Source organism: Phaenicophaeus curvirostris, chromosome 21, assembly GCF_032191515.1.
Source record: "Phaenicophaeus curvirostris isolate KB17595 chromosome 21, BPBGC_Pcur_1.0, whole genome shotgun sequence".
In the NCBI taxonomy this organism is placed as follows: Eukaryota; Metazoa; Chordata; class Aves; order Cuculiformes; family Cuculidae; genus Phaenicophaeus; species Phaenicophaeus curvirostris.
Window position 1 is genome coordinate 11,425,193 of NC_091412.1, and position 26,835 is coordinate 11,452,027.

Below are 26,835 nucleotides of genomic sequence, written 5' to 3' on the forward strand. Positions count from 1 at the left end.
AGGAGGCTTAAGGGGGTTTAGAAATGAAGAAGTCATGTTGTGATGCAGTGTTTTGGCACCCCCAAGTTATTTTGCTTAATAGTTTGGAGATGATTTAATCTCCGAGATAATTAAATTGAAGGTGTCATTTTAAAAGATAACAACGTATGCATGAGCTCTGTTGGGTTTGGCTTAAGCTTCAGCTTGTTTTGCAGGGAGTGAGGGATTTTCTCGTGTGGAGCATGAGAGAGGATAGGCAGGGCTGGTTTGATAGTATTTATTTCCACTCTTCCTTGCTATAAAATGAACTGACATAATGCAGAGCAAGCAAGCAGCCCCTGCGACCTCGAGTGGGTGAGAGAAAAAGACTCCTGAACTCTAATGGAACTTCTGACAATGAAACCTTGTAGACCAAGTCCCATGGTTGTGTGTCCACTCCTGTGACTCGCAGAGGGAAACAGTGGCTGCCCCATCCCTGGAGGTGTTCAAGGCCAGGTTGGATGGGGCTTGGAGCCCCTGATCCAGTGGGAGGTGTCCTGCCCATGGCAGGGGGTGGGACTGGATGATCTTTAAAGTCCCTTCTTATTCAAACCATTCTACGTTTCAGTCTCCCTGCCTGTCCCTGTAGATGCTCCCCCAGCCCATGCCCACTTAGCATAGCAGTGGCTTCAGCCGTGATCTCTTGGTAGCAGTTTTCTTCCCTTTGACCACTGCCTTGTCAATAACACTTTACCGAGTTGTTGGATGCTGCATTTTGTTCCCTTGGCCTTGATGTGCTGCTACCACCAGTTTAACACCAGCTGTGTGACCCTTGAATAAGAAAGGCTGTATGCAATATGCGTCTGTTTTCTTCACTTTAGCTCTGATTTGAAAAGAAAAGTCTGGTCTGGGCATTTGAGTGGCTCGTGATAGACACCAGTTCACACAGGAGTTAGCAGGGAGGTTTTTCCTTGCAAGGGGACTTGGGACCCCTTTCTGGTGAATTACTTAGAAAAACAGCCAACATTCAAAATTGCAGGTTTGGAATTGAACTATAAATTCCAGTCAAGTAAAAGATCCCTGAATAATACGTCTTTAGGCTGAAACATAATTTGTTTGTATGTTTGAAGCAGCAGAAAGGAAACAAGCTATAACGCCTATTAGGAACATATATATTTTCCCCAAGCAAGGAACCAGCTGTCTAATGGAAAGTTTGTGTTTGCTTCATGAACGTTTTTAACTGTTTGGTTGTTTTGAGTTCTTTTTCCAGTGGTACAGGAAGCTTTGATCTCTCCTGGCTCAGCTGGTTTGCTGGGCTGCCTTGGGTGTGGGGTTGCCTGTTCTCTGCAGTGCGGTGCATCCGCACAGCGCAAGCATCTCAGGCGCAGCAGCTTAACGCAAGGTCCAGCAATCAAGTGAGAGTTTGTTTGCTCCAGTTATCATCTTGAGAATTATTAAAACAGACTTTAAAAAGAGCTTCTCCTGTCTCTGCCAACAGCTTGGGTCTGACCAAACTGCTCAGTGATTTAGAAAAGTCCGAAACAAGTCTGAAAAGTCCTGTTTTTACACTAGGTCTTTCTCACGCTGTGTTGGACTCGGTGTAATCGGAGCAGGTTGATTGGTCTTTATTGGGGCCATGTTGTGATTTTGATCATGCTAATAGAAATGGGTTTGAACTGGATCCAGGTTGTTGGCTTTGCTTCTGTTTGAGAGTGGAATTGCCCCAGATCCCTTCCACAGGAGGGTTTAACTCTGAATCAGCAGCAGCTCAGCCGAAGGCAGTGGGGGAGCATTGGCGTAAAGCTGGCATCAACAGAGACACGGTGGAGACCCGTAGTGCCCCTCAGTGCTTGGCTGAAAGAGTTAAAGAGCTCCTGTCCAGTGCAGTAAGTGTGGGAGCTGCCATTTGGTGCTGACAGGGAGTCACTGCTGCCTGCGGCTTCTATTGATTTCCACTCTGTTGTCAGCAGGTTGTAAATAAAATAGCGGCTGCGCTGCTCCTTCCGCTGGCTGTGGCTGCCTCCGAGCGAGCTATGGGGCTGGTCATGCCTCTAGCTCCACCGGTCAGGGAAGGGAGCCGGCCGGCTCTCGCGCAGCAGCCTGAGCAGCTTTGAGGCGTGGGAGAAGGCAGAGGGTGGGAACTGTTTCAGTTGTGTCGCTGGTTCAGTCCAAGGAAATAAACTGCTGTCTGCTGGAAACTGAGTTTGATGTTTTGGCAGCTCCAAGAGAGAAATAGGATTAAAAATAAATGGAGGAATTAATCTGTTCAAAAAGAAAAATGGCGGAAGAGGGAAAGGGTCCAGCTAGGCATCAGAGCTTTAAGTCAAGCTTCACGTTGCTGCAGGCCCTCAGAGTTCCTCAGCAACCGTCCAAAGAGCTCGCTTGCGTGTTTGTCAATGTGTGGTGACCCAGTGCTCATGAGCCATGAGATGGAGTCCCTGAGTTCTGCTTTGTGTAACCAGCTCCTGTGTGCAGTGTGGACCAAATTACTGGGGCCAGCTCTTCAAAAGTAGTCAATTTTTGAGATGTCAGGTTTGGGAGTTGCCAAATCCAGGCAGCTTCCATTGGTTGTTCAGCACATGGAGAACTCCCCATAAACAAACAGCCACCACTCCCTTGCTTCTGCTGCTGCTGCTGATCCCCTGGGGAAACACCCAAAGTCTGCAGTTCCCAACTTTGTTTTCCGCACTAGAGAATGCCAACTTCCATCTTTTTCATCTGTACAACAGCAATGTTACAAACAGTTGCTTCTACCTGATAGATGCTGTCAGGATAAATATTTCCAAAGTTGGTTTCCTCAAAGGAAAGTTGTGAAGCAAACTTAGTAAATCTGGTGCCGAGGCTTTCAGGATGGCCCTTTCTCTCTCAGGGTGACGATGCCGTGTAACTATCTGTTCTGAACTTAGCTAGAATGCGTCTTGTCTGGCTCCTGTGAGTCTTGCCCTCTCTGAACATGGGTGTTCCCGTTCTCTGGTTTGTTTTTCACATCTGCGTAGTCATCGGGAACAACCCTGTTCCCAGGAGGAGACTGTGCAGGGAGGGTTGAATTTGAGTGGTGTGATGTTCATCCCAGGGAAGCGGTAACTTGAGGTTGCTGAAAGCAGTGACCCCAAGAGAGGCTTTGGATGGCAACTGTGGAGCCCGCATCTCTGCAGAAGTTAGGAAGCTGTAGCTTATGTGGAACGGGCTTGTTGTATTTGTGTTTGCTGCGTCAAGAGTTGCATGGGCTGATCTCGTCTCCTGCCTGGAGGACAGAGCAGTTGTTTCTGTAACTTTAGCTGCTCAGTGTCTGGTTTGTTACAGCCCTGCTCGAGAAGGGAGCTCGCAGTACTCTTTCCAGGTCTGTCTGTAGTTGATCTGTGCTGCTCGTACTGGCATTTTTGATGGGAATTTTATGACTTCTCTCTTCTCAGTCTGGTACGCGTGGTGTTTTCTTTGGAGCCAGTGTTGGCTCCTCTTGCCTTCCCTGTGGAAGCTCCAGTGATCAATGCCTTCGGTTGTGGGAACTCTTGCAGAGAAGAGAGTTCTGTCATCATTTATGGGGGTACAGGAAAAACAGATGCAGTGTAGTATGTGCCAAATAATATCTTCAGAGCTGCTCTTATCTGCTATCTGCAGCTGTACTTGCTTCATGTTAACAGGACTTTGCTTAGCTTGACCTTTCATGAGAGAAAACATTAAAAAAACAAGTGGATCCTCTGAAGTTGGGCATCTTTGTTCAGAATTGTCTGTGATATCCATTTGTACGATTCACTTCCATTGCACTAGGATTGGGTCTTTAATGCTTCTTGTTTATGTTTTCCAAAGTCACCTTCTGGTGAAAGCCATCAGTAGAAAGGAGCTGTTATGCCTAGATGTCCTGAGGGGAGCACAGTAGAAACGGCAGGGCAGATAAATGAAATAAGGACCAGTACAAGTCTGTGTATTCGCCAGTAACTCCTGTAATCATAGGAGCTTAGTTTGGAGGCAGTGTTTGTGCACTCAGCCTTTTAGGGGGATCTGTTGTCCTGTCTGGTAATGCAGACTAACACTTATCCTTAAATCCTACTGCAGTGCTGTTATGACCCCAGCAAGGCACCCACCCCTCTTGCAAAAGAGCTGCAATTCAAGCCCTGACCATTTTCAACAGTGATGATAATACTGGAGCCATGAAGCCAGTGGTTGCAAGGACATTTTTAATAGGTGTAAAAGCGTCTTGTTACGTTACCAGCCTGCAGAACAAAGTTTAAATCCGAGTAAGGAGTGGAGTCTCTTAAACACACCAGCCCAAGATTTAAAAAACATTTTTTCTTAAGTGAAAAGCTTAAATAATTTCCCTAGAAAGCCAGTTTGTAATATAAACCTTCCCAGGGAATGATCCAGCATGCAGGCTAATCATTTTATGTGACTATTTAATCTACTGTTTAACAAACAAAAATCCTTGCAGTACCATAGCAACTACTGCACAGCTCAGTGCCCCTGGGACCGAGAAAATGTCTTGATCCAAAGCAAACCTGCCTACTCTGTGCTTTAAGATGTACTTTAAGGTAACCTTATAGAAGACTTTCCAAAACCGGGCAACAAATGGGCTCTTTTTTGGTATGGATGTTACATTCATTGGTCCAAATATGCTCCTTGCTTTGGAATAAGTGGGTGTTCATGATCCTGTGGGTCTGTAAGGATGTGAATCGTTCCAGTCTCTTTCCAGAATGCAGATATATGATATGTAAATCACTTTATTTGTGCATGAAACCTGTGTGATCTGAGTTTCAGAGGCTTCCCTTTCCATACTTCAAAAAGGTCTTGTAGAGAAGTTTCTTCTGGTGTTGAGACAGAAAGGAACTTTTACTCTGATTATGGCTGAAAAGCTTTAAGTATCTCGAAATACTGATTTTGATAAAAGGCTGAATGATGGTGCTCCTAATTCCTCTCCTGCCTTCTGGATGTTCGTTGCACTCCATGGTCTCTGCTGCTGGGAGGTTTTTCTGCCCCAGCCTCACTTGCTCTTTGCTCTGATGCCGTCTGCTCTGCACTAAAGCTGTTGGCGAGCTTGCCTGTGAGCAGTGCAGTGCTCAGACAGGTAAAACTTGAGAACCTTTCTGGTTCAAAACCGTAAGTAAAATGTTCAGTTACCATAACCCAAACACAATATACTGTACTTCATCAAAAAAGAATCCATCCCATATTGCAGGATCTCTGGGCACTCTCCGTAAAACGATACCCCGCTAAGAAATAGAGCCTTGTAGTGAAGAGTTGGACAGAGAGGGCTTCATTTTGAAAATAAGGTTCCCCAAAGCTTTTATAATAATGAGGTTTGAAACAGGGCAGACACAATGATTTCCAGGCTGGATGATCAGTTACAACTCTTCTAGCTTCCTCCCACCCAGAAGCCCCCCGAGCCCTTCTCACTACTGGACCCACTGTAGATTTTATACAGGGAGGTCCCAGGATGGTGTAACAGGTAAGCTTCCTCCAGGCTGCCTTTGACTTCTCCCTCTCAAATTACCCCTGTACATGAACAAATTTAACATCCAAATGATATGCTTCTCTACAACCCAAATTAACTGAGATCGAGGTCTCTCACTGTGCAGCTCTGTCTGATCTGTGCTTTCATACTACCGGTAGCTCATTAATAGCTGAATTATGTCTTTAATGATGCCAGTGCTGGTGTAGCTGGATGTGACCCTGCTGGAAAAGAGGGCTTGTGCCCATGGGATTTGGCAGTGGCATCTTGAAAGACCTCATCACTGGAAAGAAGTTGTGGAGAAGTGGGTATTGGTCTCTTCTCCCAAGTGACGGGTGATGGGATGAGAGGGAATGGCCTCAAGTTATGCCAGGGCAGGTTCAGATTTGGGCATCAGGGAAAGCTTCTTCACAAAAGGGTTCTCAGGCACCGGCAGAGGCTGCCCAGGGAGGTGGCGGAGTCCCCATCCCTGGAGGGGTTTAGAAGATGGATAGATTAGGTGCCTAGGGGTATGATTTAGTGGTGGACAGTTATGGTTGAGCTTGGTTACCTCAAAGATCTTTTCCAACCTAGGGATTCTATGATTCTGTGAAAAAAGCTGTGTTGTGCTGTTACACCCCTGGGAACCCTAAGCTCTGCTTCTGCATGGGTGTTTTGTGGTTGATAGAGTTGTTTTCCAGGTGAATTATCTGCAGATGTGCTGGAGGCAACTCCTTTGTTAGAAGGGTTTGCTGGCACAGCGCTTTCCCTCCAGACACTTGATGTTAGGATTTATCCTGTACCTTGATTCAGAGTAGTGTTATCTTAATGGCTCTCGACACAGTCCAGGATGGATGCAGTGGTTCAGGCTCTGGGCGGGAGGAGCGCGATTCTCTGGGGAGAGCAGGGGTGTTTTTCTGTTGTCTGGCTGGTTGATTTACTTGCCTGGAGTTCAGCTGCCTGGGCCAGCTGGGTTTTATTGCATGATTTGTGTTTGGAGGTTTGTCGGGAGGCCTGGATCCTTGAATCAGCAGACTGGCTTTTTTTTTTTTTCCCTATCTTTTTAATTTTAAATAAATCAAATTAAACATTTCTGGTATTTTATCGTTCTTGAAGCTTCTCTGAATACGAAGCCTGCTAACACCCTAGAAATCAAGGTGAAGAGCACCAGCTTTGAATAGGACAGGTAAATTGAGAGACTTTGTGGTGTGCCAGAGGCATTGGGAGCGGAGACCACCAGACCCTTGGTGCAGTCATTAACCACCCCTCTGACCACGTGCTGACGTCTCAGTGCTCACACTTGCAATTAGTGCTCTGTGCTGTGTATGCTATCAGAGATATCTCCAATTAATTTATTATCCTGCAAAAGATCTAAGCTTTCCCATAGCTAAACCCTGGCTGTGTTCCATTGTGAATTATTTACCATAGTATTTTTGGTCTTCAGTTATCCAGTTTTGGCTAAAACTACACTTCTTCCAGTTTCCTGCCATTATCCTTTATGTTTGAAGCCAAGCTTTTCGATTGTCTGATTACCACACTTCAGATGTCATCGTTAACCTCGGCCTCGGAAGGAGCCGCGTTACCAAGCAGGCGTTGCCAGAGCCGTAGGTTTGCGCATCGGTAGCAGATGGGAATTTTTTGCCTTTTCTGCTGGGACAGTGTTAAAGCTACATATTTAAAACCAAAATTAACTCTGCTTTTAATAATCCAGCATTGTTTTGTAACATAGGGAGGAGACTGTTTTTTTTAAACAATTGTTTTCGCTATTGATTTTGTTTGCTGCCACTTGAGTTTCTTAGCTGGACAATGAAAAATATTCCTATTTTTGCCAAACCTGACAGTGAGCACTGCTTTTCACTTCTATCAAGAGTGGTTATGTGTGGGAAGGCTGCAAGGGATCAGATCCCTTCTTTATTTACGTTGCTTCCTTTTCGGTTCTCATGCTCTAGGACGCTCCTCTGGTCTTTGCCTTGGCAAGCAAACATTGCTGATTCTGTAAAAAGAACAGCAGAACATTTCACCAGGAGTTACAGCCTCGGAACTTCAGAACAACGGGAAAGCCCTACCCGTGGAAAAGTCGTTTTTGAAACAAACTATTCTGTCTTCCCTCTAACTATAGTGGGGACTGAAGAGCAGTAGGAAATATAAAAGAATAAAGCATTGCTGGAGTAGCCTTATAACCAGTGCAGCTCTAGAAAATCACTTGGCTTCTTTCTGAAGGTGAAGAGGGAGAGAATTAACTCTTCCGATACCTGAGAGATGCTTTGTACAGGCAACAGAGTGTTAGCTAACAGGGATTTCCTTAGTATTTCTGACTCTAAATGCAGATACAATTATGCACGCAGGATGTGAGTGAGTGGATGAAAAGGCTTCAGTAAGAAAAAGTGAATTACTCTGCAGGGTCTGGTTTACAGCAGAAAGGCATCAGAGGTGGAGAGTAAGAAGAGACTTGTCAGTATGTGTGTGCCTGGGTCTTCCTTTACCCTTGCCCACTACTGTACAAATTAAGCCTATTTAATCTTCCTTGCACCATTTTACGAATTTTGCCAGGGTTCACGCAGTGTGGCACAGCAGCGTTGCAGATGGACTGTCCCGTGTGTATTTGTTCATTTCCATACGCAATGGGAACTTCTTCCTGCAGATCGGTTCTCATTAAAACACCTGCAGGTTGGTTCTCAGTTACATTAAAGCATCAGCGGGGATAATGGAGCCTGAACAAAAAAGATCTTGGTGAAGTGGCTGTGGCTTCTTGATTCATTCCATTCTATTTTGTCTTCAGGCTGTGTATTTCTGCTTCTTTCAGTTGGATGTTTTATAGATGTCAGTGTTAATTTTTCCTCTTGGAGACTTGAATATTTTGGTACCAAGTAGTGCTAAACTACCATTCCTATCAAAAGTGATTGAGCTCGGCTACTGACCAAGGGAATCAGTTGCCTTTTGTGCTGTCTTCAGGGTACCTCTACCCTGCTTTGTCTTTCTTGGTTGTTACTGCCTCAGGTCTCATCTGCAAACTTGTTCCTGGCTGAGTTTATGCCAACAACACACCCGAAATGAAGAGGCTTTTTAAGCCTTGCTGTTCAACGATCCAACTAACCATGTGTGGAGAGAAGCTCAGCCTTCAAATGCGGCACTCGAAACTTTCAAGGTCAGAGGAATGAAGCCCATTGTTTAAGTTGTGTGTTCTTTGCTGCTTTAGCAGAAACAGCTCTGTGGACCTCTAGTGGTGTGAGGATTGGACTCCTCACCACTGGATTTATGCAGGATAAAGCCTTAAATTTCAGCAGTGGTTACCGATTTGTAAAGCTGGTCACTAGGTGTAGAAGAATGGCTGTGGGTTCTGCTTTGGCGTAGAAATCTCAAAAACTGAGTCATGTTTGAAAAGCTGACTGAAAAAGTGCTACCCAGCAAAACGGGGAAGTAGCCTGCCGAGGTTTTAATATGTGGTTAAGCTGTGATGATCCCCGCAACAAACTGGAAGGGGAGAAAATTTGGGTCATCCTGTGCTTACCCAGCTGTGGCAGATAGAGAAAACAGCAGAAACACCTCCTGGCTGCCCCTTCTTGAAGTGCAATCGTGGCCCAGGAGAGGGCTCAGCCTGGGTCTTGACCATTGTCCCACTGGGAAGAGGTTCACAGTGGTTACTGTAATTTTTCATAGACCTCATCATGAATTTTCCAGCAGTTCTTTAAAATGCAGCTGATGTTGGAAATAAAAATGCAGGTTGTTCAATGTCCAGTCGTGCTTCAGAGGGTTTGGAAGCAGTGCTCATAGTCAGATGCCAGGGTTATTTCTTAGGGTTGCCAGTTGCTCCACAGGAGAGCCTAAAATTTTGGCATTGTGTTTTGGGGCTGGATTGGGTGATGAGGTCTGCCCTCAGAGACCTCATTGCTCTCTGCAGCTCCCGGAAAGGAGGTTGTAGTGAGGCGGGTGCTGGTCTCTTCTCCCAAGTGATAAGAGAGGACAGGAGGAAATGGCCTAAAGTTGTGCCGGGGGAAGTTTAGATGGCTATTAGGAAAAATTTCTTTATGGAAAGAGTGGTGAAGCACTGGTAGAGGCTGCCCAGGGCAGAGGTGGAGTCTCCATCCCTGGAGGGATTCAGAAAGGTTGTAGAGGTAACACTTTGGGACATGGTTTAGTAGGCACAGGGGTGGTTTGTTGGGCTGGTGATTGGATTGGATGAGCTTAGAGGTCTTCTCCAACCTCAATGATTCTATGTTTCTCTGTGCTGAATATCCCCATCTACTAATGGACAAATGCACTCAATCCCAAAGAGTGCTTCTATTACACTGGTTTTGAAAGTGCTACTGAGTTGGATCATGTATTGAATTAGCTGAGACTTAGAAGGATGGGTACCTACCAACAGGTGGACCAACGAACATTGCAAACCTGTAAGAGAGCCAGAACACATCTACAATATGATGCCAAAATATAGTATCCAAGTGAATGTGATCTGTCGGCTGGAAGCAGTGCGGCTGCTTCACCTTTAATGTCACATTTGTAAGAAGGCTCAGGAGGGTGAAAGCATCAGCTGTTGTTTGGTTGGAGCATTCCTCAATTTGTAAGGGTTTATCTTCTTTTTTTTAAATGACTTTACTGTAGCTTTAAAACCCTGGGATGTTATAAACATATTGCAAGCATATGCTCTCCCTACAGAAAACCACAAAACAATAAACCTAATGTTGAAAACCACATTAAAACAAGGAAAAATCACTTTGCTAATGTTTTGTTTCGTACAATTTTTCAAGACTTGGAATGGAGCTGGGTCCGCTCTCTTGGCTGCTAATGAAAGAGCTGGCACGCTGCACACAGGGAAAATGTAAACGTCGGGCGGGCCAAGTGTTTTACTTCCAGTGCCCCTTTCAGACGGGGTTTTATGGGTTAACAAATGTTGGGCGATGCTTCTTTGCCAGAGGCGATCAGTCCCCGGTATCTGGGAGAGCTGGCTTCCCTTTGGGGAGCCTGGAATCATTTGGATCCTGTTAGCAGTGATTAGGGCTGTTGAGTTTTCAGGGTGTCACCATTTTTGTAACCTGTTAAGGAAACAAACAATATTTGCAAAGGGCAGTAAATGGCTGTGGATTCCTCAGTTAATTGCATTCATGTCGCCTGAGATCAAGATGCTTTGCTTGGATTTGCTGGAGGGCTGCAATTCTTGTCAGAGGCTGATGGATTTGGGCTTTTCTGTGCCTTCATCTGGATCTGATTCACTCTTGGAAAGTTGACTAACAACAAAAATATCTGATAAAAGAGCTGTTCACTTGGAGCCCTTTACATCTGCAATTGCAAATTATCAGCCTGAATTAAGATAGGGGAAAATTATTGGTAAAAAGGTTAGTTGAATAAGCTCCATACCTTGTGATTCTATCTAAGATTCACTGGGCTGCTTTCACACTACACCCTCAGATTATTCAGAAGCGTGCCTGTTGGTCTCAAACTCAACTATATGATCTCCTTTCTCCATGGGAGCATCTTGGGTTTTAGTGTTCATAAAAGCCTTTTGAAGGTTTATTAACCCTCCTGGAGACTGGAGCGCAGTGCTGCTCACGCTGCTGCACATGGGTTTCTCTGCCCTGTGTGGGTTTTCTGCAGTGGGGAGACCTTGCTTGAGTATGTGAGGGACTGGAAAGGCTGCAGGGGAGTCGCGGTGCAGTTATATGGGACAAGGATATTGCAAATGCCAGCTTGGAACAAACCAGTGGTGCCTTTGGTGTTTCTCAGTGCCGGATGGAGAATCGCCTGGGGACCCAGAAATGTGAGGATGTTAAGTGGGGATTTGGTGTTGTCCATGGCCACTGATTAATAAGCCACTTGCTTCTTGCCTGGGAGTTGAACGAGAAAACAAAAGCAAGTCAGAGCCAGGCTGGAGGCATTGCTAAAGGGCACACTGCTGCCACGGGGATGTGTGCACCCTGAGTGCTGAGGCTGTTGTAGCTCTTCAGTCTCTTGTGTAAGGGTTTCTGTGGGGCCAGGCACCCAATTCCAGCTGCCTGGGGAGTCCGGCAGCACTTCCCTTCATTCCAGGGGTTTGTGCAGGTTTTCGTTACGTGTTTTGACCAGAGACCCAAAAATGTAAGACAAAGACAATTAGAAGCTTGAAAGGAAATCAATTACATTTAATTAGAGACTGATGGAAAGAGTGAGTTTTGTTTAGATAGAAACGATAGCTAATAAATAATTTGGAGAAAAATGGCCCAAAGCAGAGTGTCTTTATAAAAAGGAGGGATCCTGGCACTCGGAGCTCTAGCAAAGAGCCCAGAGCCACCTCTCCAGGGCTCAGTGGAGGTGGGAGCGATGATCACAAAGAACCGCGAGAAGTGAAGGAAGTCACTGCTTTGTCAGCGACCTGGTTTAGTGAAGTGCTTGATAACTGGGAACAGTGGAAAAGTGACTGGTAGACCATGTGTATAAAGTAATTGCATGTTTTGAAGGCACTGATTAAGGAGATGGGTGAATCCTGGTGCATGGCAAGCAAATGAAGTCTTTGCAAAATCCCAGCTCAAGCTGCAGAGTAGAATTTATGTTCCCAGTGTGGTGCAAATGCGAACATTTATGTGGAATGAGCTAAAATCTTGAGGTAAAGTTGGGATCCCCAGAATCCGTTGGTCTGCAGTGCAGCGGGCTCGTCAGCTGAGGGGAAACCGCAGGGTAATTATAGCTTTGAGTGATTAAACCACTGAATGGTCTGTAATCGCTACCCTAACCCTGGTTTCCATAAACCCTTGTATGTGTCTGCTCCGTGAGCAACTTGGGGCCCTTGGCTGGGTTTGCTGGGTTGCAGCAGGCACGAGCGTGTGCGCGTTCCTGGGGTGCGCTGGGAGCCTGGCAGTGTGGGCGGCAGGCACTTATGGACATGCGCTCTCATCTTTCAGCGTTAGTTTGCATGTTTTAAACATTTTTTTTTGGATGCGAGTGAGCAAAATTAAATGTAGCATTCAATTTGAGATGAGCTGCTGATTTATATAAAACACACACAGAGCGCCTGCAGTGGTTGCGGAGCCTCCAGTGTTGGCAATCTTTAAGAGCCACTTAGGCAAACATGTCAGGAACGATAAGAGCGGAGCTGATCCCGCTTTGGGATGCGAGCCTGGGCAGATGGCCTCCCCGGGTCCTGGCCCCGCGGCTGGAGGTCAGGGAGGCATTTCAGCACAAAATAAAACCCAAAAAGCAAAGCTCTGCAGATCTGCTCTGGCCAAGCAACACGCCTGATGTTAGCGCGTACAAAAACACAATCTAACCCACTTGCACTTTGTGAGCCTTAAGGAAAAAAACAGAGTCCTGAAAATAGCATCCAGTTGTTTCAGTGACTCAGATTGTGCTTTGACAGCATGCTTGGTAAGGACATTGTTGTGAATGATTTGCAGCTCAGTTCTGTGACATTTATTGCCTTTTGGATGAAAAGGAAAAAGCTCCCCTAGGTCTGGTTAGCATTTGTTCCTCTGTAATTTCCACGTATGTTTCCTTATTTAGCGGTTGGAGTTGGAAGGGTGTGTTGGCATTCCCACCCTTCAAATTTATTGAGTTAGGCTCCGAAGAGCCTCTGTTCCTCTCAGCCTCTGTTCCTCTCGGTTGGGCAATGTGTACAGAAAGGCTTGTTCAGCAGTTGCTAAATAGGTGATAGGTACGTGTGGTTCTTTCCCAGTTCCCTGCCTTGTCCCCAGCCTGCATTTCAGAGTCGCTTCACTGCTCGCTGGGAATGGAGAACTTCTTGCTTGGAGGAGCTGCCCCAGAAGGTCTGTGCCTGGTGCCAAGATGCCGCCTGCTCGTGGCACACGCTGTGGAAGTGGCTGGCAGAGCCACGGGGCTGGCAGTGGGATGTGCCGGGGCGGGAGCTGCTGGCGAGCCCCAGCTTCCAGCTGCAGGGAACAGAGCCAGCAGGGGCTGAGGGAGAGGTTGATGTCATTGGGTTGACCTGGGACCCACCCACACACGTGCCCTGCCCCACCGCGGGCGTCTGGGAGATGACCGTCATCTCCTGCTTGTGCGTCGCTCCTTGAGCACGTCCTCCCTTTGGCTCTCGGAGGGATCGAGGCCGGGGACTTGTGGCTTTCGGCTGGGGAGATAGGATCTAGGGTGAGGCTTGTAGGTTCAGCAAAGTTAGCGCCTTCTGGTGCAGCAATCCTGGTCTCGCTGTTTTTCCTTTAGGATTTTGCCATATAGATACGATGTCTCAGTAGCAAGACCTGCTCTATGGAAGTTCGAATCCGCTGTAATTCAGTTGTCCCCGAGATGGTACCTAGATCGTGGTGGGCTACCTGCAAACTTTTACGATAGAAGTTTGAAGACTTTAACCCCTTGGGCCCAGTGTGTGTGAACAATCTCCTTGCACATGCGTACTGGCTTAGTTCCTTCCTTTTAGTGTAGCCGATATAACGGAGCAATAGTGGTTTTAGCTTAAAGGAATTCAAACACTAAAAAGCTGCTACAGACAAGAAAAAATTGCTTTGAGCTCTGTATGTGAGGTGCACAGGACACTGTAGGGGTGGAGGTGCAGGTAGGATCCTTGTTCTCAGGGGAGCATTGCTCTTGTGAAAGGATTGAAGAGCTCCAGGCCCTTAGCTGCACCCTAGAAACACTGAGTGTTCGCTCTGAGCAAGCGCTAATGTTGCGTGTGCCGGTGGCAGCGATGGCCACCCTTGTGCTCACTGGTGTGGCTCTGATGCTCTGGAGTCTTTGAATCGAACCACCAGCAGGTGAAACACTTGTGGACAAACGCAGACCTCGTGGAAGTGCACGGGCTGCCTGCTGGGGACTTCTGGCTGCTGTGCAAAGGGACTCATGGCCCTGCTCCTCGGACTGTCAGCGGGATTCGTGAGCACCGGACTTGTCTGTAAGGCCCTTCCTAATCAGAGCAGGAGGAGAGGCTTCCCCAAGGGTCTGCTCAGAACAGGAGCTGATAGAGATCCAGAAGGTGATTTCACTCGTCTGTCCATTGATCACAGGCAACCTAGGGAGACCAGACCAAACACAGACACAGCGGCTGTGTCCCAAGGTTATGCGATACAAGCACTCGTGCTTAGGAGGAGGAGGTGGGTTTTTAAACTACTCCTGATTATGCGGTCAGCGTGTTTAATTCCTTTCTCTGCTGCGTTATGAAGTGGGATAAAATCCCAGTTTCCCTTGCTTTCCAGGGTATTTCCTGCATCTCTCTTCCTCCCAAATGCCCCATTTCTTCTTGCCTTCTGGTTTGAATATGTTGGAGTAGGACTGGGGCGGTGTGTGAAACCACTGCTATGCAGCAGTGTTTAGGAGGATCAGGGATCCGTGGTCCAGAATGCAAATATATGCTTTAAAAATGTTCCACTGAGTAGGAAAGGAGAGAGGATTAAAGCTTCACTTCCTTTTTATTTTTATGAGCCTAAGTTATTTGTCAGTTGGAAAAATGATAAATTAGACAAACATTATTCTTTCCCTCCTCCAGGTTGGATGTTCTGCTTTGCGTTTTACAGTGCAATGAATAACTGAGCTTCATTATCGCCGAGCTGTCAACACCGAGAAGCTATTGCAAAGCTCTTTGCCTGGTTAATTGAGTTGAGTGCCGTGCGCCTCATTCATCGCTGTGTGCGTCTGTCATTCACTGCGTGAATGGCACCAAACGATGACTTTGGCTGGAGCGTTGCTGTTGCCTGGTGTTCACAGCTCCCTTTTCAGAGCTTTACCAGCACTGGGTATCTGCTTTGTACAGTCTTGATAATGGTATCGTGAAATGAGTACTCCAGGGACCATTTCATCAGCTCAATTACGCGATTGAAAGATGTGGAGAGATGCAAAGCCACGGAGGTTAAGAATGCCACGATGTATAAATAGCCTTGGAAAAGTGTAAGCAGCAAATTGAACGCAGATGGGTTTGTGGACTTTGCTAACAGCTTGCTCAGGAATGTCTACACCATACCCCAAACCATTCATCCATCATGGTGAAACCTCAGTGTTTGTCAGCAAGACTGAATTATAAGAAAAATACCTAATTTGTACATAACATAGTGCCTGAAATCACGCAGGGCTTTGCTGCAAAGGATGGCATTGTTATGCCTGTCTCGCATCTAGAAAATCTGTGGCACAGAAAGCCTTGGTCATAAAGTGGGTCTGATGGGAGCTGGGGGAAAACCTGCATATGGGGCAGCTCTGTTCCTGTGCCTGGGCAGGGTTGAAGGTGCTCAGGTTCCCAAGGAGCACTGTGGAATGGAGGTTTCCTTATGGAACTTCTCCCCGCTGTAGCTGGTAGCAGACACGAGACCGTTGGACAGGGGCAGTGTGATCTGCTGAGGGATTTTCCTCATCTTGGGAATTGGGGCAGGGTCCTTCCCTGCTGCATCCCCACTGAGGTTAGGTGTGGAAGCCCTGTGTGGTGTTCCTGCATGCTTGGAGACTGGATGGAGCTGCTGCTTTGTGCTCTCTGCATTGGCTGTTACCTGATTCACTGAGTTATGGGTCTGCACTTGACGACTGGGGTCTAAAGTCACGTCAATGCCTGGGCCTCCGCCTGGCACGGGCGGCATTCCCAGCCCTGTGACAGGTTAATGTTCCTGTCCGCCACACTGGGAGAAATGGGCTGGGATGGAAACATTTTGATGTAAGTCTGGATTGCTAACTTGCGCCATGCTGAGGCTTCATTTCTCACCTCAAGATTAAATCTGAGATTTAAGCTTTGTTTTTGCAGTGACTTTAGTCTTCCTAGTGCTTTTGGCCAAACGGTTGCTTTGATGTTGGTCTCTGCCAGACTCACTCATGAGATGAAATGCTGCCCATCCCAAACTTCCCCTGCGGTTCCATTTAGCAGAGGAATTTTTGAGTAGGGTCTTTGAGTTGCCACTTTCAAGTGGTGAGTGCAACCCTGAGTTCATAAATCCTCTAAGTCACTACAGCTCATGTGTTCTTTTAGTACGTGCCTGCCTTTTCCCGGACTGGAGAAATAAAATGGAGAAGGGATGGAGCCAGATTTTGAAGTTTGTGAATGAATGGGTACCAGCCATCTCCAGCTTTGATCTGGGATGCAGGTGACAGCGGTAGAGGGATGGGTTTGGATTAGACCTTACTAAGAGATGCTGCTTTGAGACTAGAGCCTGCAGGGACACATTCCTTCTCCAGCCTTGTTTCCAGAGGCAATGGGGCAGCACAGCAAGGAGAAGGCCTTTTCCCCAGATCCAACCCATCGGCCCAGCAGCCAGCGGTGGCTGGTACCGGCCACGAACAGTATGTGAGCCTGAGGACGCTGCAGAGATCAGCTCGGATTTTCGCACAGCCCCAAGAGTTTTGACTCCTGGGCACTAAGGAGAAAAATGTGCTTCCTGAACAAAGCCCATCTGCAGTGCTTGTTTCCCAGGCTGCCTCATTTATTCAATAATTTGAGACAGTTGGATTAGGTTTCATCTTCCAAGCCCTGTCTGCTGGAGCTGTGCACCAGCATGGTCATTTATCAAGGGTGCTCCATGTGAACCTCCTCGTGATTGCTGCTTCTCTGGAAACCAGGGACCAAGGATGAGAGCACAAACAAAGCGGGGGGAAGGAAAAAAAGGAAAGGGAAAAAAAAAAAATCACTATTTCATTTTGGAGGTAAGGAGTCCCTGGCTGAACTGCTGGGCCCTCCTGTCCCCAGAAGCTGATCTGTAACCAGTCCTGTCAGAACAGAGTTCTTTCCTAATGCAGTACTGAGGGAGGGGTGAATTTACAGCTCGCTCAGGAGAATATGGAGCTGTTCTGTGGTTGCTAAGCTGGACCTGCTCTCTCTGATTCTGCTTTTTTTTTTTTGTTTTGGATGCATCTCCAAACAATTCCTTAAGATAAACAACATGAGCAGGAAAGCAAAGCAGCTGAAATTATTGAGCCTTTGAAGGCTGAACCCAGGCAGGCTTGGTCTCCCCTGTAGCTGCTCCTGCCGGAATGGGTTTGTTTCCTCCTGCTATCGTGAAATCTCCTGGAAATCCCACAAGGCCCCCTGAAAGCCTTGGTAGTTCCTCACCTGCAGCAAACCGGAACACGTTTGCCCTCTACTAGGATTTCAAGCCTTCACTGTTGTGCTGCGTTTCTTTTCCTTACCAGTTTAGGAAAGGGTAGGTATTAACCTAACAACTTGTGAGGTCATCCAGAAGTTGTTAAAGCTGCTGATGTCTTCGAAAGCCTTGTTGTCTGAGGCAGCCACGGTTTGTGCGCGGCTCGGCTGTCACCACCGGTTACTTTAGTAACTGCACAAGGAATCTGGCTCTAGCAGCCTTCATCTGTGCTTGGCCAGATAATTTTCCAACTCGCAGAGACCCTTTTTAACCAGGTCACGTATGTGTGTTTCCGGCCTCTGCACACCTGGTTTGGGAAGCGATGCGGCACGTGGGTAGTTGCAGTCACGGCATGGGAAGAGCTTAGCATTCATTCCCAGTGTTGGTTTGTACAGAGGATTTGCCGCCCCGCTCGGCAGTGGCTCCCGAGATGCTGTGCAGTGATGCTCATAAATCAGTGTCAGCGGTGACTGGGCTGAGCAGGATCCTGCACCGCCTGCTGGGGTGGGAGGGCTGGCAGGAGCTGGAAGCAGCAGGCGTTTAGCTGTGCAGCCACCGGTGTGGTGTGATGAGCAACCTGCTGCACAATCCTCTGCTCTGCTTCTGCTCACGGGGGGCTCAGGTGGAGGGTGCCACCAGTGTGCAAAATAATTGTGGTTGCAATGTCAGCCAGCGAAGTCCTTGGTCACCTCTTGCCAGGAGTGCGGTGATGCTGCTGTTTCTGTCTCCGTTTCCTTTCCTGTGACAAACTGAGATGTAGCAAAGCTCCATAAGGGAAAATACACAGCAAATAGTAAAAAGCGTATTTATCTATTATTAGGTGAACCTGCATGCATTCATCCATCCTCATTCTGCAGTTGGTGATGCATCCCTGCTGTATTTGGAGTTGCTGCGGTGCATGTGTGTTTGTGTGTGTGTTTGGCCCTCTACAAACCATTTCATTCAGCTGAACTACAGTTTTCATGCTCTTGGCACTATTCAGCATCCATGTGCCTGAGATTGACTTTCTGCTGCAACTAAAAGGTTTCAGCCACCTGTGTCTCTCTAGTAATGCCCAGATGGGTGCGTGGCTGACCCTTCTCGTCATAGGTGATCTCTCCCTTTGCTCAGGAGATGCTGTTCTGTCTCTCGGGGCACCGTTCTTCCTCCAGTAACTCATGTCTGCGGTATTGTCACGTTTCCTCCCTGAGCAGTTTTATCCTTCAGCTTTACAGCAGGATTTTTGCTGGATGTGAAACCCTGGGTGTCTCCTCCTCCATCAGAATTGCTGCAGAGAATGTAGGGATAAATTTGGAGACTGGGTCACTGTGCATAGGCAGAGAGGGGGCTGTTCCAGGCATCGTCTGCTGTCTGAGAAGTGCTGTCTAAACAGATCAAAGGAAGCATTGCAATGTTCAGACTTGGCCGTGGTCCCAGTCCCTTATGGTCTTCAAGCCCATCCTCCTGGAGCAGCTGCTTGTGGAGCTTCCACCAGGTGCCTACAGCGAGGATTTGACACAACGCCACTTGGCACACATCCCCCAGCGTTATGGGCTGGAGAAAGCAGCGGAGGCTTATTCCTGCTCGAGCAGACACTTTCCAGGTACTCCTTCCTTGATCCCTCTGTCTGTCTTCTTTATCCCAAAGAGCAGGGAAATCATGATAGTATTAAAATGGGATTTGCTTTCTGCAGAATCCTTAGCAGATGTCTCCTCAACGGCTGCATGGTTCAGCAGCCCTCCTGTAAGGGTCCAAGAGGTCAATGGGGAGGTACAACGGTTGCTTTTTGATGAAACAAGGACTCATCATATCCCTCTCTCCTTTCTCTTTATGCTGGTGACTCCCATGCTCTGATTTCCACAGGATGGTCCTTTGTGGGTTAAATAAGAATGAGGTCAAGAAATGCTATTCTTTGTAAGTTTGTGATAAAGAACAGAAATTCATTATCAGTTCCCATTCTCTTGGAAGCTGAGGACAGCAGATGGAGTGTGAAGACACAGGGATCATATTGGTCATGTTGGATCAGATCAAATACCTGTCCAGCCCCAGTTCCCGTCTCTGGCAGTGGCCGGGAACTGACACCTATGGGAAAGTGTGGGTGAAAAGGTGAGTGATTGCTCTGCCAGCCTGCATCCAGCAGGCTGTGTCTGAGGTGCATCCTTAGCTGTGAGCTGGTTTCTTTCTGTTTTGTAGCCCTCAAGGGATTTGCTGTGACTTGATCCAACCCTTTTTGAGTCTATGAGAAACTTAGTCAAGTGCAATATCTGTGGTGTGGTGGCACTGCATCCGTGACAAGCTGTTACACAGCTTAACTACACGCAGCACGAAAGAGCAATCTTCTGCCACAGACTCTGTGACCTTGGCCAAGGTATTTTGTTTCCCAGCATATAAAATGGAGATTATGTGTTCCTGATTCATAGGGAATGGAGTGAGTGATATTTATAGGTTGTTCAGCTGCTGGGGCTCTGAGATTCATGGAAACAAAGGTAATAAATTAAGCAATTTGTTCTTAATCTGATTCCTTTCTGACTTGCAGCAGACCAAGCCATAAAACTGTGCTGGCTTTCTGTTAATTCTTTGTAATTGATTTTGACTTTATTATAAAGAGAATAAAACAGCACAGGCAGCCCTCTGTTGTTGTCTGGTACCTAGTACTTGAGCCAGACTTCTCATAGCATGGGTTTCCCAGTGTCTGATGGGTCCAGGATGCTGCTGTACCTTCCATCATTAACAAAAGCTGCAGTGCTCTGTGGGCAGAGCACCCGATGGCTGCTGACAAACCCAGACGATGCTTCACCTGAGGTCATCTTCAAGTAACGAGAGCTTTTAGCTCTGAGTCAAAGGACACCGAGACTCTTCAATGGAAGGCACAGGCCACCAGTGAGTGCCCGGGTTCGCAAGAACACACCAGCCTCAGCACGTTCATACCCAGGACTCCTCTGTGACACGGTTTAAATGTAGAAGTCTAGTGTTTCACTAATTGAAAGAGCTGGAGGTCTCTCCTTCCTGCAGCTGGCTTGGGCTGTAACACTTATCTCCAGAAGGACAAAGGGAAAGAGGAGGAGAGAAATAAATGCCTTTTGGTTTCGGGTCTGTCCTGGCTGGTGGAACATTCTTCAGGGTGGGTGACACCCAGTGAAATGATTTCAGAATGATTGAGTATCTTCCTGTATCTCAGTGGGGTTTTAATTAGTTAAAAAAAACCCCAAACCCCTGCAAGTATTTGTCCTGTGAAACATGAAGCTGCTGCTCTGTCTGTTTGGTTCCTGCAGTGTAGGAGCTCTGAAAGGGCTGATTTATCTGTGCCTTCCGCTTTCCCGAAAAATGAGAAGACATTCCTGCACTTCTTCATTTGTAACTTTATGGCAGAAATTAGATCACTAATTGATTTACAGTCAGTAAACCAACCCCTGTGTTCCTTGTGAGCAATTGAGAGTGGTGAGAGTTCACCCCAAGCTGCGCTGTAGCCATCAGCCTGGCCCACAGACTTGTGGCAACAATAGGGGATTCAAACTGATTAAAACCTCTGGTCTTGCTGTCTGGGATTGTAGGAAGGTGTTAGCTCGTTAGTGGAAATGGGTGATGAGTGGGAGCAGTTTCAGATGGAAGCGAATGCCTGCAGACTGTGAAATCTGAGAGAGCTCTGGTGCTGCCGGTGAGGGAGCAGTTCTGGCCAGGGCCGGGAGCTGCATGACGGGTGGCAGCAGCAACAAACGGGAATAACGCTTTGGTTTAGCTCTGTGGTCATTTAGCCCAGTCGACTGCAATAACAGGAGGTGGAGGTTTCACCCTGGCTCTTCTTGTTCCAGTTTGAGATGAAGATTTAGGAACATGGATATAAAGGTGGTGCGATTTGATAATGCTTGTGTTCCTTGCTGTAAGTGTGTATAATTATGTTATTTTAAGGCCTTGTTATTGCTTCAGGTTTGATCACTTGAACAACTAACAATCCATTTAGAATCCGGGATAGTCTCTGCCCCTTCTCAGTTCTGCTGTTGGGAAATATCGGAAGAAGCAAATTGTGCCCCAAACAGCCTCAAACTCCTCTCTTCCTGGAAAAAGCAGCAGGGAAAAGGTATGCGTATGCACTGCTGTAGCAGCGAGCATCGGTTTTGGATCCAGCCACAGGGCCGGGGTTGGGTGCTTTGTGTTCATCCCCTGTTGCCAGTTACATCTTGCGAATATCCAAGTGCAGCCCAGTTATCTCCATCCACATGCAAAATCCTGTAACCCGTAGTTATTAATTCCCTTTTCCCACTGACTTGGCTCTCCATAAATCTTAGACCTGGAATCTTTCCTCCTTTCTTCTCTCCCTGCTCCACCTCTTTCCCTCTTTTTCTCTTTTAAATTAAACGCATTCCAGAGAGAGGCCAGGAGATGTCGGGAAGCTCCGCACTGGTGTGGCTTCCTTTGGGAAGTGCAGGCTGATGAGATGCCTGCTTGTGCTTCCCCAGCCTGCAGCAATACATGAGGGGAGCCATCAGCCTGCAGCTTCCAGCACTCCCGTTCTGCTCCAAGAACCACTTCTGCTTTCCTACTTCACGAGCGCGAAGGCAGAAAGCAGTTGAATCCTAGACTCATGTGGTGGTTTGGGTTGGAAGGGACCTTGAAGCTCACCCAGTTCCTCCCGTCTGCCCTCGTAAGCAATCCTTAGCTGCCTGATGAAAATGTCACAAAAACCTTGGACTGAAGCCGTACTGCACTCCAGATCTGTGCACACGGCTATTTTGGCTCTGTCCTCAAGGGCCTGGTGTTTCATCACAGAAGGAAATGAGATCAGTTTGATGTGATTTGTTCCTGACAGATGTATGTGGGCTGTTAAGTGATTTGATCGTTATCTTCCAGGTGCTTATAAATAGTCTGATTATACTGCTGCATTTTGTGGGTATCAATATAGAAATGGTTGGCTTCTGTTTTCCCTCTTTGAAGATAAGCATCGCACTCCCCTCTGCCCAGACTCTGGGTGTCTCATGTCCTCCAAAACTCCTTGACTGGGTTTGCTGGTGGCTCAGCAGGAGGCTCTGAGTGCTCTCAAGGCACTGGGGCTCAGGTAGTCAGAAACTGAGGAATCACCTTGGTAAGTGAATCATTATCAAGATTTTGTTGTTTGTGAGTGGCATATGGTAAAATCTCTCTGAAAATAGGGAGAACTTCTCATTTCTTAACAGATATAGCACTACCTGGACACTCAGCCTCCCAGCTGAGTCGGTCTGTACCAGTGTGGGTTTGTTTTTCCTCAGAAGAAAGTATACAAGAACCTGAGAAACTGGGAAGAGGATCGTAAGGGCACTGGCTGAAGTCAGGCCGGGTATGGCAAGAGAAAGCCCCAGGATTAGAGGTAGTGGAGGCCCAGCTAAGAAATAACAGAATGAATCAGCGGATATCCTACCTATTAACTCTGTGTGCTGTGTTTGGTTTTACTGGGTTCTTTTTATTGTAGCATTTTAACACAAAAACTGGTGTAAAAGATTTTAACTTTCTCGAAAAAGTCTAAACCCTTTTAACAGATGCCTTGATCCTTCGTGCCAATGAGCGTGTGCTTCGGTCTCTGAGCAATTTCCCTTTGAAAGCGTGCCCAGTCCTGCACGAGAACAGCTGGAGGCACAAAGGAATTTGATCAACATTTTCAGACATCTAAGGTTTGTCCCACCAAGTAGAACCACTTTTCTCCCTTCCCTCTCTCCTGCCTTTCCAAAATTCTTAAGGAAGGACAAAAAATCTCATCCTGACACTTTAATTTAGAAGCTGATTTTTCTCTTTGAATCCCTTTCTGCCTCAGCTGGACCTGGAGCCCGGGCTGACAGCTGTGGGTTTGTACCATCGATTTCCATGTAAGTGTTCCTCAGATAATTACCTGAGGGACCGCACTTCAAACCGCAGCATGTGGCCCGCAGCCAAGGCGATGGAGATCTGGCATGGTGTGGGAAGAAGGGTCAGTGCAAATCAAACACGAGCCCCGTTCCCACAGGAAAAAGAAATAAAATCTCCATGTGCAGGCATGTGGAGAAGCTTCTTGTTAGTCCCTCGGCTAAACATAACCAAGCAGGAAAAATAATGCTGGTAAGAAAATGCAACCATGTTTATTGGCCCTTAGGTGTCCGGCAGGTCTCAGACTCTCCTGTATTGCGTTTTGCATTTAGGCTGCATTGGAAACCCCAACTGCCAGTGGGTTTTAAGAGCTGAAAATCTTTTGTATGCTGGAGGCATGCATAAAAAGTTGGTAGCAATGAACATAAAAAGCAAAGGTTAATGCATATCACGTATGGCTGTGAGCTCCTTGGGTGGAAATCTGAATGCTGGAGTTAGGCTGTGCTCCCCACAGCCCGCGCAGGAAGGTTCCTCCAGGCTGTATGAACTTGGAGGTCTGTCACGGAGTAACACAGGTCACCTGCGCGTTGCCTTTGGGCATGGAGAGAGGCCAGGGTGACAAGCTTGGACTTCAGTAGCTTTCAGGTGTCTAAATTAGGGCAGGTAAATCCTACACTGGTATGTCAGTAGGGACTGATGTCTTGCAGGCAGCAGGACTTCAGAGGCAATATGTCTGCAGGGACTTGGGTATCAGAAAGTGCCATTGTGTCTTGCCAAGCTGGGAAAACCCAGACTGTCAGGAACGGCTCTAAAGACCCTGGGTTGCTGGGCATGTCCTCTTTGTCCAGGATGTAAAAACCATCATCTGGTTTCTTTTCTACGAACAAGATCAAAGAGAGAAACCCAGTTGTCATGGCCAAATTGTTTCAGTAGCTTGTTCAACCAGTGACTCCATGGGCGCAGCCATAATCTTCCTCGCGGTCACCCTGTCAAGGGATGGTTGATTTTTGGTGTGTGCGGAGCGTCTCCTCACTGTAGCAGGGCACTGCAGGTGTGGGCAGCTTGGGTTCATGGGCTGAGGAGGAAAGAAGCTCGAGAAGCACGGTGTAACCTGAGCCGGTTCTTGGGCTGACTCCCACACAGCATCACTTGTTCCACCCAGGGGCTCCACAGACCTCAGAGGTGGTGGGATGTCCTGTGAGTCAGCTTTGAATCTGCTCGGGACGGGAAGGCATAAAACCCCTATAAAACCCCTGGGTGCTGTAATCGGCAGGGCTATATTTAGGCATTCAAACCACAGCTAACCGGGCGCCCCAGTGTAACGGAGTACAAGTAGTGTGAGGAAGTAGCAAACTATTTGTCCCCCATAAAGACTAAATATCTGTTATCAGCAATCTCCTTGGCCATGTTCTCTGTTGTTTCTCTCCCTCTGGAGGTTTGGCAATCGGCTTGATTTGCTGCCTGACTCACTGTCTCAGATTGAGATACTTGAGAATTGCTGACAGTATTAATAAAATTAGCATTAGGGAGGATGTTTGAATGTTTGGCTTTGACGTTTTTAAGGGAGGGAGCTGACATTTAGTCTAAATTAAAAAGTTACCGAATTGCCTCATGAAAAAAACCCTACCCTCCCCAAAGCTGATGGTTTTCATATGAAAACTTAGTCTGGAATTAAGAATTTTGGATTGAAAGTTCTGGTCTTTCTTTTTGCTTAGAATTCTGGTTGGTTAAGAAAGCGCTGGGTACTGAACAGATCCTGGGGAGAAATAGTCCCACAGAACCGTAAGAGCAGCGCGATGCCATTGTCTGCAGCAGCGTTGCTTTAGGACAGCCAGGGTTGTTTTTTTCTGTCTTAGGTGACACAGAGATCAAACAGCAATAATGTCTAAATCTACGGATGGGCGAAGATGGAGTTTTTGTTTTTCAGGAGTGGTTTCCATCATTACTTTTAAGCGCAGTTGCGTGGTCTGTAGGTTCCATGATGAGATCCTACTCCCTGTGGGCAACAACTGAGTTCAGAAGACATTTGTTTCATGTTGTAGCTGCTCTGCCTGTACAGCCTGTGCTCTGATTTCACGTGTTTTCACGTGCTACGGTTTATCTCCAGGTGAAAGCAGCAGCCTTAACGCTGGGTTTGCTTTCGGCTGCAGGAAGAGAGCTCTCCAGCAGCGATGTTATAAGCAATTTGCAGTAGCTCTTTAAGTTCCGTTGCTTTGGGATCTTTGCTGAACATCACTTCCATCCTTCTTTAGCGTTCCGTTTCTGTAACCCTTGCAGCTGGCGCTGCCGGTCAGCGTCCACAGAAAATGTGACAGCATCTGAAAGATCTCCAAGCATGAACACGTGTTTGGTAGTTGTATATTCTCTAAGGGCAGGGCAAATGACTCGGTTTAGGAAAGTCCAGCTCTGCTGCTGAAGTCACACTGCGGAGGTTGCCTGTCTGCCAGCCTTGGCATTGGGGCTGGCATTACTTTGTGCATGTGTTGTTCTGACACCAAACACGCAGCTGTGCTGTGTCATTAGCAGCACCAGTTCCTCTGCAGTGGGTTTTTCTGCCGGGGAATCGCTGGCTGTGCTCACAGAACGCCCGTGCCAGCCGTGGCCGTACATGTGTGCGGCTGAATTCCTGCTGCCTGTAATGAGGGGTGAGTGCCAGGATCTAAAGAACTTTTCCTGCTCCCCTGTAGCCATCACTGCTTGTTCTGTCCGTCAGAAGTTTGTTGTTCTCTTATAAACTTTTTCCCTTTCCCTTTCTCTAACTGCAAAAAGCACAAACTATTTGAGTGCAGGATTTTTGGAAGGTTTTCTCCCTCTTCCGCATTTCCTGAAAAGCTCGCACACAGTAAGACGCTCACAAGCTTTTGTAAGATAAGAATTGAATTTATTTATGCATTATTGTTCCAGGCATGGCTACGGACTAGCTTGGAAATCTGCTGTTCCCACTTTAACAGGTCACTGCGTGGAAAGGAGCAGCTGGATTTGCCTCCAGAGCAGCCGTCAGCTGTTGGAAAACTCTTGATGCTTCCCTGGCTTCTCCAAATTCAGCATTAACTTCTCACTGTGACAGGAATTTTGCTGTGTGCTGTAGGCTCTCTAGCTAGCAACAGGAGTAAAGCACTGGGAAGGAAAGGAACACGGCATCAATAGCAGTTTCTGTGGGTTGGCAGAGGCCACGCTTGCTCTGATCCCTTTTCACCTTAATAGGACAACGTGTGAGAGAAAACCACTCTCCAGCTCCAGCGTGTCAGTGTTTCTGAAGTCACTTCTGTGGCTCAGGCAAGCAGGCAGTGAGTTCAAAATCAAGAAATGCAAACTCCTCTGCACGCTATTACATTGCTTTTCCTTCTCACCTCTTCCTTGTTAAAAAGAGCCTCCTCCATTATGTAGCCCGATGTTCCAGTCTGACAGCTGAGGGGAGAGGGCAGCGGCCCCGTTTCTCATTTCATGCTGCCTGCACGGCAGCATCATTCTGCCGGCTTTGATGAAGTTAGTCCTGATGTTCACGGTTAGAATGACCCAGGTGTTAAATCCATGTGATGACATGTAGGATGTAGAACAGAGCCAAGTGACTTTGCCGTGAGAACGGGATTTCAGTGTTTCTTGACTTTCTTTAGAGCACAATGGTGAAAACATCAGATTCCATTAAGAAGTACTTGACTAACGTAAGCGGTGAGAGAGAGAAAT

At 47.2% G+C, this 26,835-nt stretch overlaps 1 protein-coding gene across 5 annotated transcripts in view; it reads left to right on the forward strand.

Annotated features, from left to right (window-relative positions):
- COL26A1 (collagen type XXVI alpha 1 chain) overlaps positions 1-26,835 on the forward strand; it is a 114,331-nt gene that overhangs the window by 43,188 nt on the left and 44,308 nt on the right. Inside the window, exon 1 of one of the 5 annotated variants that reach the window (XM_069873822.1) lies at positions 18,761-18,946. The exons of the other annotated variants lie outside the window; for them this stretch is intronic. Coding sequence (XP_069729923.1) covers positions 18,787-18,946 — 160 coding nt within the window. The 5' untranslated portion in view covers positions 18,761-18,786. Of the gene's footprint in view, positions 1-18,760; positions 18,947-26,835 lie in introns of those variants that run through there. 5 annotated transcript variants of the gene reach the window in all.